Below are 18374 nucleotides of genomic sequence, written 5' to 3'. Positions count from 1 at the left end.
AACAGTAAACACAGGATCTTCACAGTTCCTTGCTGCAGGCGGTAATTAAAATTCAGACGACAAGTTCCTCATTTACCAGTAAAAGCGGGCAGTCAAGCGCAAAGTTGTCATCCAGCGAATCAAATATATTTCCGCTATGCCGTCGTTGCATTATCGCCCGAGCTTATTCATAAAATAATAATTAAACTAATTCCATAACATCAGCTGCCTCATTGTTTTTGCCAAGCAACTGATAAGTCGTTGGAAATTAGAACTCGGCGCTCCGTGTTGCTGCGTGACGGCTGCCTCGTTGCGCAGATGTATGTTTGAGCTTTTGCGTAGGCTTTGTGTTGCCATACTGCCGCCCTTATTTCTAACCATGTGTCACATGATATTTGCCCTGCAGCCGCTCCGTATTGACAAAACTACCCCAGAGCTGCTCCAGGAGTACACACACAGTCGTTCAATAACGCATTACCGAGGGGAATCAATCGTTTTATTCCAAGGCATTCTGTTTGGAGAATTTATTGCGTTACGGGGAGCTACATGCTAAGCTAACATGCATTGCGGCCGTGACACTCTGTCAGTCATGTGACGTGTAGCGCTGCTAAACCGCATGACCTTCCTTTGTGGCTCGCTTTGTTTGACTCTGCTTACAAAGGAAAGCCGACGCTAAATCCCACTGTTTGCACTGGAGACATTACACTAATGCACTGGAGACATTACACTTATCCCCCCTCCAGTTCTCATGAAGTCTTATTTCATGCATCCTGGAGACTTTGCACCATTACGTGCCAAAACTCCAATCAAGAAAGTACCAATATGATAGCTGCAATCTTTTTGTTTAATTAAGCTCCTTGCAAATATGCTAACGCCGACCTTCCCGACCCCCTCCTCCTCCAGTATGTTACTTCATTCTGTCCCCGAGGCATCGATCAGCAAATCCATTGAGTTCCCGAGGATATGGTTGAGCCTCTTTTAAGACTGTGGAGCAATTTGTGCACAACTTCTATCTGTTCCACCTGGCTGGCCTGTCGGAGTCGGGCCCGGCGCGAGGCCCCGAACGGCTGATGCGATGTGACACCTATACGGCTCCTGACGCTAACCGCCTCACAGGGAGACAGAAGAATTGGTGGCGGTGGGGTGGTTTCAGACACAGGGTGTGTGGGGGGACCAGCAAGAGAGGAGGAAAGAAAAAAAAAAGCCATAAAGACTGAGAGGAATGTGGAAATTGCTCAGGGGGGCGGAGAAGATTTTTCATGTCTGAAAAGTGCTCGACTGTGAGGCAATGTGATGCAATTACAACACCCACCGCAAGTGAAAGTGAAGTGTTTCTGTGTATTAACATTAAGGCCTTTTCATGTATGAGCCACGTTAATGCATCTCTCATAGCAGCAGAACAGCAAAGCCGATCGCTGTGGAGCGTCACCTGATGCAGCGCTGCTATTTATACCGCGCTGCTCCATCAGTGCGAGCTAGCTTTTTTAGCATCACAGTGCCTATAGTGTGGCTCGGCATCACGCTCGCTGCTCACTAATGCATTTTTTTTTTTTTTTTACAGTAAACACCCAACCCCTCCCTCACCCCTTAGGCCCCCACTGGCAAACACACAGCACATATCAGCCAGCTGAGTCATGCTATCTGGCCTGCGCTGTGTTGTGAGGATTTTGTGATCAGCTCGAGAGACGGCGTGATTTGTGCAGAGAGAGAATTGAAAGTGTACATTAATGTTTGGGGTTTTCTTTCCACCTTTAGTTTCCCGGTATCGAGTCGTTTTAAAGGCAGGATGTTTACTTCACCTACAGGAACAGAGTCTCTAAATGCATCCTGAGTGGAGTGCTCGGTCCCTTTTCCGTGTTTGAATCAGAGGTGGCGTGTCTTCACATGTCATGGGTGTGTGTGTGTGTGTGTGTGTGTGTGTGTGTGTGTGTGTGTGAGGGGAACGGCTTCGCAAGAACCACATGATTCTTTATAACTTCTCCGTCTGTAACCTTTGACATACATGCTCTGTGTGTGACGTAGAAGACGAGAGGATGTTGCGGGTGATGACCACTAATCACGCTTTAGCTTGTGGTTATTTTGCGTCTTTTTTTTTTTGATGGAGTCTCCTTCTCTGGATATTTACAAATGGACTGTTTCTGTTGTAGCCTAAACTGGCCAATGAATATTTCATACTATGTTGTTGTTAGCCCTTAGCGAACATTTGGTTCCTATAATATTGATATAGCTTGATGGCATACGGCCTGTGCGAAGAATCTGAAGTTACAGGAAAGATGTCTCAACAGGAAAGAGGCCAATTTTATTTGTTGTGGCTACAGACATGATGCTCTTAACCTCACTGGCTCACACAAAAACCAACATTTTGTTAAGTGGCGAGTAAATTTAATGCTAGCAATATATTTAAGTTCAATTGAAAATCCATCCGCAACCGCATCCTGCGCTGAAAAGGCCCCGTTCTTCAGGATTATTTAGTGCCGTGCTCTCGCATTGTTTGTGTTGTCCCACGAGGCTTGGATTTTTATCTAATTCCAGGCACTGCTTATGGAAATTTGTCATGCCTGGGAGAGAAAATGCAAGAAGAGAGAGAGATGAGAAAGGAGCAAGAAATGTTCGAAGGCTAAATGTAAGCAAGTGTAGTTTCTTGGAGGGGTGGGAGGAGAAAAAAAAAACACAATGTACTTGTATCAACACAGTAATATTGCTGCTGACACGCCTGGAGACTGTAATCATTGCGTGGATTGTGTTTGCTGTTGCTCCTTTTGTGCATGTACGGTAGTAAATATGTACACAGGTGCAAACGGAGGACTGCGTTTTACAAGCTGGACAGGGAAGGGAAGTGCACGATGTCACGACGAGTGGCGTTATAGCTACGGGGCACATCGGGTCGTATAAAACGTAGTGAAGAGTGCTGAAGTTATAGTTTAACTGCCCTCAGTTTAGGTGTGTTAGTTAACAAGGGGTAAGTCAGGCCTTACTGCTGAAATGCATCTTATTCTTGGAGTTGTGATTATTGTACAACAGATTCTGTGCCATAGTCGAAAAATGCTCAATTCTTAACCGTAATGTTCATATTCAATCAATCAATCAATCAACCAATCAATCAAACTTTATTTGTATAGCACTTTTAATCCAAAGAAAGCAACACAAAGTGCTTTACAACCATTAAAAGCAGGAAAACCCGTCCCTCCCACCCTCCATATACACACAACCGTCCACTCTCACCACTGACAGTAGGGACACATGGCATGGTGCTGAGGATTGTGGGAAATTAAAGCGTTAAACTTGCACAAAATGGAGCACATTAAATAGATTTTATAGCAATCCCTCTTTATTCAGGACTCATCTTCAGTATGCAAAGCCAAAACTAAATGTCTGCTCGTTTCCTTTGCTCCCGTTTGTCCCACCGGCTGTCTCTGTGCACGTTTCCTTCCTTTTGACGGCGGAGCTCCTGCGTTCAGACAGGACGATCGCTCACGCTCGCCTCCTGCTGCAGTGCTGTGCTGCGATTTGTCGGGTTCGCCGGGCCACGCCGGCCTTGTCTTCTTCACCGCTCCTCTGCTGGGGGCTGTAATGAGGTTGCTTTCTCTCGCCGGTGCCCTCCTCTTACCTCGGGCATTAATCTCTCCCTGCACACCGACGAGGCTCAGGGGGGGCAGCACAAAAAAAAGAAAAGAAAAAGAAGAAGCCGTGTATTTATCTGTGTAAATGGTTTCCTTTGTGTCCGTGTCAGATTCTCGTTCGTCGGTACCGTCTGGCAGACAGCCTTCTTTGTTGGCCTGCCTCCTCTCCTTACCTGTCTCGCTCTCTGCGTAAAAACTGTTTGTGTGTGTGCGCTGCTGATGAATATCGCTCCGTCCAATCTAACCTGGGAAGTGAGAGCCAGATCTAGACTCTGAAGACAGAAGCTTTTCATTTCCCACCATATGGCGGCTTGGTCTGCCTCACACCACTGCAGAATTATCGTACCGCCATCAGACGGATCCCGCTAATGCAGCTTTCTGCTCGTCCTGGCTGTTAGGAACGAGCAGAAATAGATGGGAGAGGATGGCGAAACATCCGTAGAGGCACTGTGGACAGAGTGCAAATGCTTTTTCCACCCAAAGGAAAGTATTTTTCCATGAAATACAGGTTGAATTGTGCTCATTCTTCCCCCACAATCCGCTCTAGCTGTCTCCTGATAAATGGGTTAAGGTGCAGACTCAGTTTTTTTCCCCCTCTGAGCAGGGTTAAAGTTCCCTTTTGTGCAGCGCTTGCATTTTGAGGCTGCTCAGCTGGCTTCCTCTGCTGAAACACTCGGCTACACATGTGGGTTGAGGAAGATGTACGTATCCTGCTGTTTTTTTTTACAGGAGACACGGTTTAATAGCAGACTGCATGACCTAATCACTGTGTTCTAATGGGCTCAGAGTGGGAATAACTTCTAATCTCTGTGGTTTGTGAGACGCATTGCACGAGATAACCTCAAGTTATCTCACGCTGCAAATTCCTGAGTGTGAAGTCCAGCGATTGGCCAAATCAGTACTGGTAACCTTTGTACTTTCTTCTGATGAGTGGAACAAGAATGCAGTTTCTGTTCTTCTTCTTTGGTCAGACTGAGGAAGCTCTTGTGTTTGGACTTTTCGTGTCACTCTACTGTCTCATACTGTATCTTCCGGAGCACTTGTAGGTTGTTTTGTGCTGATCTTTCTGAGTGCGGGAGGAAAAAAGGGGGCCTTGGCCAAACAAACACACAAACATTATCAAAAGAAAATATTCTCCTGGTGGTGTTTTACTGACCTGATTGCAGAGAGTCCCGGTTGGATCAAAGGAAAAGTGCCTGTGGCCATTTGGGGCTAGTTGGCATTCTCTGTAGCTCCAGATAAGAGACTAATCAATGAGTTTGACCTTATTCTTAGTCAATAGCCCCTTTTCGGTGCTTAGAAGGAGGGAGCGAGGAGGCCACCTCAGGATACTTGAGTCATCTGTGATATATAGAAAAAGCAGAGTGGAGTAAAAAGAGTGAACTTTTGAGTTTATTTGCCAGAGTAATTATAAATAATCTGCGGTTTGTTCTCCTGCGCCGACTCTAGTACAAATGTCAACGAGCAGAGAAGACCGTTCCATGTTGCCTTTAAGGCCTCTGACCTTGTCACCGTAACTGTTTTCATGCTCCACCAGCGCGTTGGCTTTCTGCCACGGCTTCTCGGATGATTATCTGCTTCTGAAATTTGAAGGGTACCTTAAGATCAACATGTCCTATTCTCAGATACTCTCCGGACTAACTGTGGGTTAAACAGGCCGGTGTCTTCCTCTGTGTCGTCACCATGTTCCACAGAGGATGCCTTAAAAAAAACAAAAACACTGTCCGATGTGCAGGAATGGCAGATAAAGACCAAGGTTCATCGAGTCCTAATCAGGGTAATGCTGTTTGCTGACAGCGCTGCGCTGACCCGTCACTCAGAGGAAGTGCTCCGAGAGCTCATCAGCAGCTTTGCACATTGCCTGAATTGAGTTTGCTCTCACAAAGCGTTTCCTTCTGCGGCCGCAGCTTTGAAGGTTTTGGAACCTTCAGATGTATTAATAATGCAGCGAGTGGCACACCTACGCAGGAAACCACCTGTGTGAAGGTGAAAGTGAACTGGAGGCTTCACTGTGGTGGTATTTCTAAATGCAACTTTGATCCAGTAGGAAATGGGGTACAAATAAAAAGGCCTGAGTACGTTTTTGTTGAAACACGACTATTGCAAATGCTTCCATACAGGAATACAGGACACAAGGGGCCCTTTGATGCATCCGATGTAGTCAGATGACACATTGTGCAAACTACTGACCATTCCCCAGATTTTAAAGGGAATTCCATTTGAAAATACCGTGTTCATCCCTTCAGCCAGTGGCGGGCCGTGCATGTTACTCCTCGGCCTTCAGTGACGTCCTGCCTGAATCAAACCACCCCATAACACTGTCATTATGACGCCACGGCTGTAGAAACCATCAGTATTATGCAGAAAGGCAGCATAGCAGGACGTTGCATTGCAGACAGGTATCTCATGTAGCAAGAATGAATGCCGTTAGTAAAGCAACAAACCCAATTAAATCAATTAAATACGTCTCCATTAGCTGCAGCTGCACCGTATGCATCACATCCAGCAGGAGCATCAATATCAACCCAATAAAATGACAGAAATCTATATTTTATTCACCAAAACTTGTGATTATTTGAACACAAACTCCTTCCTCCTTTCTTTCATCATAAACAGTTTAATCAGCTAATCCACGTGTTTCACTTCCAACAATACGTCCAGTTCTGTCTCCATGGAGATGAAAGTTGGGTCTGTCTGGTCGTGTTTTTAGCACAAGTTTTAATTTGTTTTAAGGCTGACAATGTCCTCTTGCTTATCTTAAAAAAACAAAACAATACTTTATGATAAAGTTTTAGCTCGTGCACGTCGCTACAGATATGAATCGCGAGCTTTGGCTGAGCTCTCTGACCATCCAATCAGACGACATGAAGATGCTGATGTTATCGTACGCCAGCTAGCTGGTCCTGGGACCACCAACTCTAAATCTGGTTAAAGCAACAGTTTCATTGCGATGCATTTTACGCTACAGGCGCCTGCACTTTTGATTCTGAAGGCCTCAGGGCAGATTTCTTTGACCCTGACAACACATGATGGCTGAAATATGATTGGATAAAAGCTGGAAGCACCACAGTCCAGAGACACGCCATGAAATAAAGAGAATAGACTGATGGGAAAATATTCCAACCTAAGTCAGTGATTGTGAGACTTTAGGCCTTGCTGGCTCTGACGGCACACCTTCAGTAGACATGTTGCAGACTTCTGTGTAGTGCAGGCAGCTACCAGTTCTATGGCAAGTACCAGCAGGTCATCCAAACACTGTGTCCCTCTTAGTTCATTTCTGTACCAGGCTGATATCTATTTTTTTTTATTTGCGCTGCTGTATCTAATCTGTAGTGATGTGAAATATCAATGTCATTCTCAGTTGATGTGGAAGATGTGTTAACAGATGCTACGACTAGTTAGCTTTATTTTACAAAAAATTAAGAATAAAGGTGATTTCAGCTGTGTCTTATGTACATCTGTGTTGATCCCATCCATGTTGGTCTCCATTAGTTATTTTCTCTAGTCTGAACAGGTGTGGCTATGGAGCTATCTACACTTGATTTAGTCTTTTTTTCTATTTTTTTAATCCCACCTGCAGAGCTTTACTTGATTGATTGTTTCTTGAGCAGCAACAGAGAACCTTTTAATGAGCATCCCTATTTTAATTCGCTCAATGAATCAGAGCGGTGGGTGGTGATTAAAATGATTTAGATAATAATGTGACAACAGGGGGAATGCATGGCTAAGAGGATGCTTTTCACCTGTGACACCTGCAAGAAGGCCCGTGTGGCCCGGACTGTGATTGCACAGCTGCTGCAGTTGCTGCTGAAAATAAATGACGCCATTAAAATTAATGACAGAAAACCAAACCTCTTTCAACATAGCAAAATACCACAGGCTCCTTATCATGATCACAATACTGAGTGGCTCAAGAGGCCCAGATTAGACAGAGAAATCGTGGCATGGGGCCGTGAGGACCTCATGTGACCAGTAAAAGGCCATGACATTAGCCTGTGGGTACAGGGAGTGGCTGCACTGAGTGCCTTTAGTGGTCAACCAATCGCTTTCACTTGTGAAACAATGGGCCTCCTTCACTGCGCTGTGCACTTGACTGAAGTCTAGCGAGCTGCTGCGGTTTATACCAGAGAGTGTGATTCATATTCCTGTATTGCTAAAGTCAGCAAACTAGTCAAAGCTTCTTTGGGGGATTATCATTATTAATTGGCTATCGGTGTGATCGTCGATGATGTAACTTCCACTTCGACTGCTGTCAGTATTTGTGCAAATGTGTTTAAAAGTGTCGGCTCGTGCGTCCCAGTTGTTTTGTCACCCCGGAGACTCGTGATTAGCAATTTTTTTTTTTAGTGAGTTTCTTAAATGTGACATCAGATTAGTTATTGGCAGATTTATGTCAGTAGGACAGAGGCTGCAGCGGAGCATTGTGGGAATGCTGATCTAGTGGGTTGTGGAGGATTAGGGTCAGCAGGAGTAAGGAGCTCAGGCCTGCTTTTCCACAGCCTCTGGTCCTGAGTCTGCAGTTCAGTCTAGTTCATGTACACATATATGTCCTTACTGTCATGTTATCGGACGTTATAATATAGTTTGTCCTGCTGTATGTCTGTACGTTAGCGAGCACTTATCCACGGCTCACCGCGCGTACTTTTCCGGTCACAATGCGGCGCTCTGTTCCGCGCACATGACCTCTTACACATAACCGAAGAATTCAAATCCCATGCAGTCCGCAACCAGTGAACCGGCACTTTGCTCCCAGCGGCACACAGAGAAGGAGTCTTGAGGTTAGTTGGTTCAAACTCAGCAGGTCTTGCACCCATCGCCCTGCTCTCCACTCATTGGCTTTGTCATTCCAGCTGCGATAGTGTCTGTGAACAGAGAGCATTATTCATGTCCTCAGAGGGGGGCAAGTCCTAATTGAAATTCCGGTCTTTTCCACTGGAATGAAGCGGGCCTGCCGACACCCACTGTATTATGCTGGCCCTGTCACCTTGAAAGGCCCATCTGGAGACTGTTCACATTCCTGGGCAGCAGAAAAGACCCATTAGAAAGAGAAATTGTCATTGTGTAACAAAAAAAAAGAAAAAGGATGAATGAAGCGGGACAGAACATTTGGGCGGGATGGGAGCGTTACAGTAGCGTTCGCTATCTATGATTCGAGTTGACCCTATCCTCTGTGCTGCAGTAACTAAAGGGCTGGACTGTCTGTGGTTGCTGGCTGCCAGTGTGGTGTGCATGCTAATGACTGGGTGAATGAATCAGTGCCATTCTGATAGAGGAGGAATGAGTACAAGGAACCTCTTTCTAGTTAGTTCACCCTCACAGCAGCCTACTGTCTTGGTCTGTCTACTGTCTCAGAACAACAACTGTACATATTGATTTATTGTGGACTGTATATCACATGGGAAAAAGCTAAAAAAATTTGCTCAACAATTTCAAAATAAATGTCCAAAAACAGCTCATTTACACTCACGAGAAACTGCAAATTCTCACATTTGGGAGTCCGGGACGAGTAGGATTTCAACCCTAAGTGACACACACTCAGTTCTTTTCACTTGTCTCACTCATGTCAAGTTTTTCTCTGTTCAGCGCCACAATATAAATGAAAATCTAGTTGTGATTTGTGGAAATTAGGCCGTGGTGCGTCAGAACTGCGTAAACCTCCCTTGTTGAGGATGGCATCACCGTCAGGATCCTTGTTCTGGCCTGTCTGCCTGCCTCGCCTAGTCAGACATGTGTTCTGTTCTGCTGGTTGATTCATCAACTCTGGTCTGTTTCTCTCGGCATGAATAACAATCAGCTGTTGTTCGGATCATATCTTTTTTTTCTGGAACCAGCTGTTCATTAATCATTCCCATGATTGTGTGTATTTAGTTTTGGTATCAGAGGAGGAACTTGTGTGTTCCAGGTGTCTAACACTGATCGTCTTGTTCTGCTCTGAAACTTTGGGTTCTGGCGTTCATGAGGATGTTACTTATATGTAGCACCCACCTAAAGCCCAAGGTCTTGAACTGGACTCTGAATGCCCCAGATCCTAATTCAATCAAACAAAATATGCCGGAAGTCCAGTCCACAGAGACCCAGCCCCCCCAACCCACAGATCCCAAAAACCTGCTACCAATGTCCAGGTGCCAAACATCAGAGGACCTGTGTACAAACCCTGATGGATTAATGTTGTTGTCCGTGCACAAGGTGGCTGAACACAATATTAGGCAGGTGGTTTTAATACTTGAACCCATTTTAAGGAGTAAAAAAAATCTCATATTAACATGCTGGCTGATATTAGTTGTCTTTAACTTCCCAGTAATGAATGTCCAAAACTAGTTTGTGACTAGACACCACTTAACTCCGCACCTTCTCTGCCACATGTGCTGCCGACAGTGCTGTAACGATTGTAAACTAAAACCAGGAGTCAGAACTGCTCTGCTGGACAAACTATGTGATCACACTGTTCCTAAATTACTCCAAGAATCTTTTTCTAACATTCTGTAATAGAAAATCTTCATATTGGGCTAGCTTTAGCCACATAAGCACCGATAACGATATACCTGGGATGGGCCAATATGTCGGCCAACTGATATATCAGTCGAGGTCTGATTTTAATGTTGTTGTTGCTCAGGGTGTCAAAAATCCCTGTATTATTATTTAGGAGTTTGAGGTTTGTTGTGTTAGTTTTGTCCATAGTCATTTAAAATGTAGTTTATACCAGTGGTCCCCAACCTTTTTGGCACTACAGACTGGTTTCAAGCGTGACAATTTTTCCTCGCGCACATTACAAATAATAAGAGTTCTTTCTATTAAAAAATGTCATAAACTACTTTTTCTTCTGTCTCAGCATCAAGTCTGTCCCTCTTTTCAAAGAAGCTCTCCAGAGAAGTTTGGTTTTTTCTTTAAATTCATTTTGGTTAGACTGACGGCTTCGTTTGACGGCCGGACATGAGAACTGATGGAGTCAAGCGCGGGCGAAACTGACAGGAAGACGAGCGAGTCATTTTTTGAAATAGAAAATCCTGCAGACTCCGTTGGAAATAAAAATAAACCAATAAACATTTGTATTCTTTCTGTGCGGCCTGGTACCAAATGACCCACGGCTTGGTTGGGGACCGCTGGTTTATGCTATTGTTTGGTGAGATGTGATGACAATATTCCATTTGAACTTCTTTTACTCTACAGTATAAACAGGACAATGCTAGCTAGGCAATAATAGAGTGGGCAATTAGTTTAACGAACCATGCAGTCGGTACACCTGGTATTGAGTGAATGCAAACATGTAGTAGCAGCTATACATGGTGCAACCAGTTTCACTTTTGTGATTCGCCTTACTCATAATCTCAGTTTATCGTGACAAGTTTGAACTCTGGTGCAAATGGACGACACCATATTGACGTTTACTTTGTGATCATGCATTTTGTCCCTCGCCAAAAATAACAACACACTGTTATTTTTCTTCTCTCTCCTCTTTGTCCTCTTTGCCAGGGATCGAGCTGTGCCTGCCAGGATGGCGATTCTCCATGACCATGGTGGCCAGTTTTGTGGTTTTGGGTGGTCAGCTGCTGATGCCCATGGTGGCGTACCTCTGTGGCGACTGGCAGGTACTTCAAGCTGTCATCATCTGTCCCCTGCTGCTTATGCTGTCCTACATTTGGTAAGGAAAAGACCTTAGCATGAGCTGCTCTTTGGTACCAAGTTGTCTTTATGTTTTTTTGTTTATTCTGTTGAAGGTGGGGAAAGTGTTTTAATTCTATGCGAGACTTCTCCACTGCTGCATGCGGTGCCGTCTGCCACAAACATGGGTGGAATTTTAAGCAACCAGTGTTTTCTATAGTCTGAATTAAACCTTGTTAATACAAAAAATGCCTTCACAGATTCACCTAAAGAATTGGAAAAATCTTACCTCCAAGGGCTTTTTTTTTTTTCCAGCAGTGAATTTCCAGCTGAATTAAATATCTTTTAGTTAACCCAATTGCTGTGAACTCTGCTGCGACTGCAACTCAGGCAGTAAACGCTTGTGTATTTTTCTTTCTTGATGCCGCTCTACAATACTGCTGATGTGTACAAAAGGCAGCGAAAGTAAGAAAAAAAAAGCCAAGAATATAGATTTTGTCACCGAGTATCAAAGACCCCAAAGAACAAAAAGGACTTCCATTCAAAAAAAAGTACTCCAGAGCACAAATTGGATCAAACGTCAACGCCGGTGATAGAGTGTGCCGTCTGATGGGGGTTTCCACAGCAGGTACAAGAAACCTCTGGCACAAAGAGACAACATGTGGTTTTTAAAACATATTTCTACTGCAGGATCTTCTGTGTTGTTGGTTGTGTAGAGAGTGTCCTCATCACTCAGCAGCTGTGCGGTTAAGTTGTGGAAAGGATTCGTAACAGATAGTCGTCTGCTTTGATGCGGCCTTGCTGTGCCGAAGAACGACACAATTCAAGGACTTTCAGCTGGTTGTGAATCCAGGGCAATTTCTCAGTGATATTAATATACATTGCACAGTGAACTCAGCTTGACAGAGCTTTTATTGTCTAGCCATCTCTCGTGCAATACCGAGGCATCACTCCACATGTTCTCCACACACACACACACTGCTGAGATGCACTAATGCATTAGTCGGCCTTCGCGAGAGCATTCAGGGAATTTCGAAAGAATGGAGCCATGTTGACTTTCTTGATTAAGCCAAACAGCGTTTATGGGCACAACTTGAATTCATCACAACCGCCTGACTCTGCGAATGTAGAAATAGCGCTGACTGGGCTGCAGATTTCAACCCTGCAGGTGATCTTAGTTTGCTGATTTGTGGAAACGACTGCAAACCGCAAAAAATGATGAAACCGGCACTTTAATTTTGTGTTCACACCTGTTCCATGGACGTTCAAGCAACTGCTTTGTTTCACAACTGCCTTCGCACGAGCGTTGCACTCTTTCTGCGTGCAGATACTCGACCGCTCAGAGGAATATACGTAATGTAATGCAATACAAATACCATTTAGCAGAGCGCACCGTATGAAAATAGCCTCGGGGGTCGACGGCGGCTGTGAGGCAGCACCTGTACACGGCGTAGAGTGTTTGTGTGTGACGCTGCAGAGGACCGATTTCCACTTCAGGATACAAGTCATAATCTGTTATTTGTTCAAAAATATGGTTACGTAATTATTCAAAATGTGTTGAAATGGAGACACAAGATGTAGCTCTGCTCGCCGTGACTAAATGAGATTTCAATCAGCCTTCTGAAAGGAGGACTCGTTTTCCTTCTGACTCATTTTTCATGTCATATTAACAAGGACATCCCCCATCTTTTCCACAGGATCTTCCCTGAGTCACTGCGTTGGCTGCTGGCCACTCAGCAGTACTGCCGCTCCAAGTGGATCATGGGACACATAGCGAAGAAGAATCGAGTGAACATGGAGCTCGACACTGACAACATCCTCACAGGTGAATACAAAGTGCATCGACGTTCATTTAAAGAAATCCGACATTTTTATGACTGCGTGCAGGGTTGATTTTTATTTATTTTTTTGTCAAAATGCACCTTGTGTCGTCGTAGTAGCTGCGTACGCTGTTGTCTGCCAAGCTTCTCCTTATCTTTGAAGGACAGGGTGTCCGTTTGCACACCATGTCCACCCTCTCCAGCTGTTCTTTCCTAAATAAGGCGGATTGACAAGGTTACATCCATTTCCTGTCTTGTTACCATAGTAACATGCCACTACAGAGGTAGCAGTGGGTGTCGAACATTACATTATGACACTCTCAAACGTTCATTAATTTCATTATGTCCTGGACGAGTGGACACGAGCGGACACAATGGTGCACAGATGGCAAATTGAGGCCGGTCGTGCCCTCTGACCCCCGGGTTAACTGTCTGCACTCAGCGGATGAGCCGGCGGCTAACAGCAGAATGAACCGTGGTGTCAGAAGTCACTGCAGATTGCATTAAGCTTTAACAGCGGCCTTTAACGTGGCACACGTACGTTTTCATGCTGCCAAAGCATATCGTACTTATCAATACAAAACAATGTGCCACTGCTGGGGAACAGGCTCCAAGAGGAACCACTCAGTGTGAAATTGACTGCTCTTTTTACGAACTCAGAGGCTGTTTGCTGATGCAGCATTTAGAAGAAGAAGAAGAAAAAAAAAAGACATTAATTTATCCGTTCCTGTTTTTATAGTAACAGTCTGTCCCCAACCCTTCCAGTACTAGTACTGTAGTATTTCAAACGCTCAGCACAAAATGCAGCGTTGGGCACTGGCTGTACTTATCAGCGCCACAGAAGAGAAGCCGAGGAACCTTTTCGAGCACCGAGGCATGACTGATGCATGTCTAACGACTGATTAGGCCTCCTTTGGAAAGTGAGCGGAGTGATTTGCATAGATTTGAGTGGGGATAATCTTACACAAGGGTTTGTAACTTGGCCAAGGGGGGGGATCACTGGAAAGCCTGAGTGGTTTAGCCAGAGATAACCTTGAAGGGCTGGTGTGGAATGCCGTCACATGCCTGAGTCAACATGCTCGTACAGTACCGCCAAGCCGAGCTGCGTTTCTGTGGCAACCCGCAGCCTGATACCAAAACATCCGCATGTCAGACACCAGCGGCGGCAGCGGCGGCGGCTCAGGGGTGCGAGCGTTGTCATATACCTGCCTCACCAAACGGCAGGGGACGAGCTGCGAGGGGATGAAGCGTGCTCATTAAAAATACATGTGGAAATTTCTGTGGTTGTAATAAATCAGGGCTGTCCTCGCTTGACTCTTTCCAGAACCCAGACAGATGTCAAACTCTCCTTTTGATTCGAGCTTTCGGCGGATAGACACCGAGGTGCCCTCATACGATATAGTGCAATCCAATACACGGGCCCTGCCAGGAATTCTTTTACAAAGTTGATAAATTTTGGCTGGCTGTTGACACTGCCAGAAATTTCATTTATGCGTATTACGGAGGTTGTACCGAGTGTTTTACTGCAGTGCATTAAAGGGATTGTTTTTATAGTATTCTGCCCTCCTCAAGGGCGCGCACGGAAACGGGGTGAACAAAACACGAGACGCAGCTTCAGCTACGAAAATTAAAAACTGAGAAGATGTTACGAGCTTCATAAAAGCGGAATTCATTAATTATATTAGATTGTACAGGAGACGCTCATAAAGTGGTCAGTGTGTATTGACTTAACACTGAATTATTGATATGTATTTGCAGGAATATATATGTATTTACTAACAGAAATTGAATGAATTATTTGAGTATTTTATTGGCTGTGATTGAGGTATTTTCAACCCTTCATTCTGTTTTGTTTTGTTTTTGTAATGCATGACAAGAGTATTAATTTCCATTTATTGTGTGTTTACTGTTGCTGCAAGTCAAATTCAAGAAATAATTGAAAAGAAATTGAAAAAAATCAACTCTAGCTACAATTATTATCACTATGAATACTGACAATAGGAACTTTATTTGTGTAGATAATAATAAAATAGATTAAAATACACTTGAAATCAAAAGTTTACACACAGTATTCTTTTTTTTTTTCTCAGTGTCTGGCATTAAATCGGACAAAACTTTTCCTGTTTTAGGTCAGTTAGGATTACCAAAATTATTTCTATTTGCTAAATGCCAGAATAATGAGAGGGAGGATTTTTTAGACAATTTTTTAAAATTACTTTCTTCAAATTTAGAAGTTAACATCCACTAAAATGCCTTCAAACTGTTTGGGAAAGCCCAGATGATGATGTCATGGCTTTGTAAGCTTTTGATTTGTTAATTGATAACATCTTAGTTATTCGGAGGCACACCTGTGGATGTATTTTAAGGCACACCTCAAACACACTGCTTCCTTTTGTGACAACCATGGGAAATCTAAAGAAATCAGGAAGAGAATCGTGGACCTCCACAAGTCTGATTCATCCTTGGGTACAACTTCCAGATGCCTGAAGACGCTTTCAAAGCAAAACATCAAGGGGGGATTGTGATTCTACAAAACGTATATCATCGTGACACAATCTGTGTTTCCTTGTTTCCAGAACTCCAAAGAGCTCTTCAGAAGAAGCCCAAAAAGACGTGCATCGTGAAAATGGTGGGGACGAGAAACCTGTGGAAGAACATCGTGGTGCTCTGCGTCAACTCGTAAGCGTCTCGTATTAGTGCGAAGAAACGTGTCTGGATATCTATTTGTGCATGTGTAGGGATGAAAGAGGAGATTAAAAAACAATAAATTAATGCGGGTGCACGCTGGTATGTGTGCGCAGGGAGCAATGCCAGTCAGGCCCGCCATTTTGTGCAGCCGAGATGCCAGCGTTAACCTGCAGGCTCGATACAACATTGATCTTTAGCCCTCATTTCTTTTGTCCTTCCATATTTGTGCTGCTCTCTCTTTCCCCCCTCCAGTGGGATCTCTCCTCTCCTCTCTCCTCTCCTCTCCTCATCCGAGACCTCATCTCTAGCTCGGCAGACCCAGCTTTACCTCTACTTCAGTGCACGGTGTCCCTGACTCCCTAAGTTAACATAAATTTTACATGAGCTTTGTCCTTTTGAAACATTAGACAAGCAGGGAGGGAGGGTGTGAGCGTTGGCTTGTGTTTTTTGTGTGCTTGTGGGTGTGTTCCTTTGTGGCGATAAGTCAGTGTTTACATATGTGCAGTTTCACGATGAGAGAAAACGTGATGAAATGGAGTCGTCTCTTTTCCTCCAACCTCTCCATCTGTTAGCTTTGCTTGGATCTGGGTTTCTTTTTATTCTGTTGTTTTTCTCCCTCTGTGCGTATCATTTTACTTCTGTTCGACCTACACTACTTTTACCATACTGTGTTCCCGCTACATCTTAAGTCAGGTTTCCTCTACGTTAACCGCTGTATTATTTGATATTTCCTTATGTTTTTAACTCACCACCCTTCCCTCTGTTTGCTCTGCATCCAGGCTAACCGGCTATGGGATCCACCACTGCTTTGCCCGCAGCATGATGGATCAGGAAGCCATGGAGACCACCATGTTCCATAACTTCTATGCAGACTATTACACGATGGCGGGCATCGCGGTGGCGTCGTGCATCGCGCTGTGCCCCGCCGTGGGCCTGATGGGCCGGCGCGGTGGCCTCCTTATGTTCATGATCATCACCGCTCTGGCCTCGCTGCTGCAACTGGGCCTGCTCAACCGTGAGTACTTTATGAGGAACACATGTCTTCTTCACATTCTCCTCATTCCTGAGGAGTGACGCCACGATGATGTAGTTTTGTTGGATTTGAATATGGGTGGTTCCTCCATAGTGAAAACACTCCAAGAATGCTTTTGGCAACAACATTGTTCAGTTCTGTAGGAGTTCTCGGACATTTTGTGAAATGATGAGAAGATCAATACGACTCTCAGGTTTGTTAAATGTAAACCTAGAGCGTGCAAGTGATTAGCTTAGCTTCACAGAAGGACTTTAAGCAACGGGAACCAGCTATGAAATGATTTCCAACATGTAACTCCTGATAAACCCACAACTTGCTCTATGTACATTACGGCATATGTTCAGTAGACAAGCAAAGTATTTATGGTGCGATCAATACGTTCTGAGACTGTGCCTATAAAAAAAAAATCAAAAACAATACCTGATTTAAAGTGGCTGACGTCCACGTCGGACTAATCTCCTCGTACAGCGATGCTGTGCTCCCTGGAAGCACCGTTATGTAACCGTGTCAAGCACCATCTGGGATGAAGCTGAATCTCCTAAACTGTGTCAAAACAGCAACCCTTCAACTTGAATATCATTTCGGGGACTCGGAAGAAGTCACAGAGATTCAGCTGTAGTAAATAGGGCAGGTGGGGGAGTGCCGTTACATAATCGCTGCTGTGACCAGGTGCTCAGTGGAACACCCGCATGCCATCGCGCTCCAGGTCATTTGAATGTTCTACCTCAAACACCAACAGCAGAACTCCTGATGCATGCTCCTGACCAGACACACCTCGCCTGATGAGGGCTTTTCCACTGTGACGACTGTTTCTTCTCCTGATGGTAGCTGCAGATCCAACCCGTTATCACCGGAGACGATCCTTAACATGAAGCTGGGCTCGTCCTGAGCTTTTTGACTGACAGAATGTCTCTCGTCTGCTGCTCTTTGCGGTACACGGACAATTTGAAAACGGACACCTTCCAGTAATGCACAGGGTCCGCTGTTGATAAAACGAGAACCAGGAACAGTCCCTGAACTTTTTTTTAATTGCACCACATAAGGTGTAAAATACAAAGTTCCATGTGAATCACTCGCTCATAAACTGTACAGCATACCGTAAATTTCAGACTATTGAGCGCACCTGAATATAAGCCGCACCCACGAACTTTAAAAAGAAAAGAAAATTGTACATATACAGGCTGCACTTGTCTATAAGCCGCAGGTTGTAACATGAGATATTTACACAGAAAGTTTTTTTTAAAACTTTTAATTCAATACGTAACATACACAAATACAGTAAATGTTCTTTTTCCCGAACAGTGCCTGTAACACAGCTGGTTAAAGAAATAAAAACTACAGCAGCCTACCAGGAAAAGTCCCTGATCGCTATCTTCATCTTCCTCCTGCACTGAAACCACTAAAGTCGTCTTCTTCAGTGTCGGAGTTGAACAGCCTCAGAATCACTTCGTCACACGCTTCCTCAGTCTCTCTTTCGTTGTCGCTCTTAGTATCACTTTCATCAAATTCGTAAAAATCCATAAATAAGCCGCATCATTGTTTAAGCCGCAGCGTGTGAAAAAGTAGCGGCTTATAGTCCGGACATTACGGTAATTACGAACGACAGAATCTGGGATTTTAAAACATTACACAATG

General features: G+C 44.4%; 1 protein-coding gene across 1 annotated transcript in view; it reads left to right on the top strand.

Annotated features, from left to right (window-relative positions):
• The window catches only part of LOC103371148 (solute carrier family 22 member 23-like), a 39037-nt gene that overhangs the window by 12880 nt on the left and 7783 nt on the right, over positions 1-18374 (top strand). Inside the window, exons 4-7 of the mRNA XM_008300379.1 lie at positions 11070-11238; positions 12896-13023; positions 15595-15697; positions 16486-16721. Of these exons, the coding sequence (XP_008298601.1) occupies positions 11070-11238; positions 12896-13023; positions 15595-15697; positions 16486-16721 (636 nt within the window). The remainder of the gene's footprint in view (positions 1-11069; positions 11239-12895; positions 13024-15594; positions 15698-16485; positions 16722-18374) is intronic.

Source organism: Stegastes partitus, unplaced genomic scaffold (assembly GCF_000690725.1).
Source record: "Stegastes partitus isolate 25-593 unplaced genomic scaffold, Stegastes_partitus-1.0.2 Scaffold1530, whole genome shotgun sequence".
In the NCBI taxonomy this organism is placed as follows: Eukaryota; Metazoa; Chordata; class Actinopteri; family Pomacentridae; genus Stegastes; species Stegastes partitus.
This window is presented reverse-complemented; position numbering and strand designations above follow the sequence as displayed.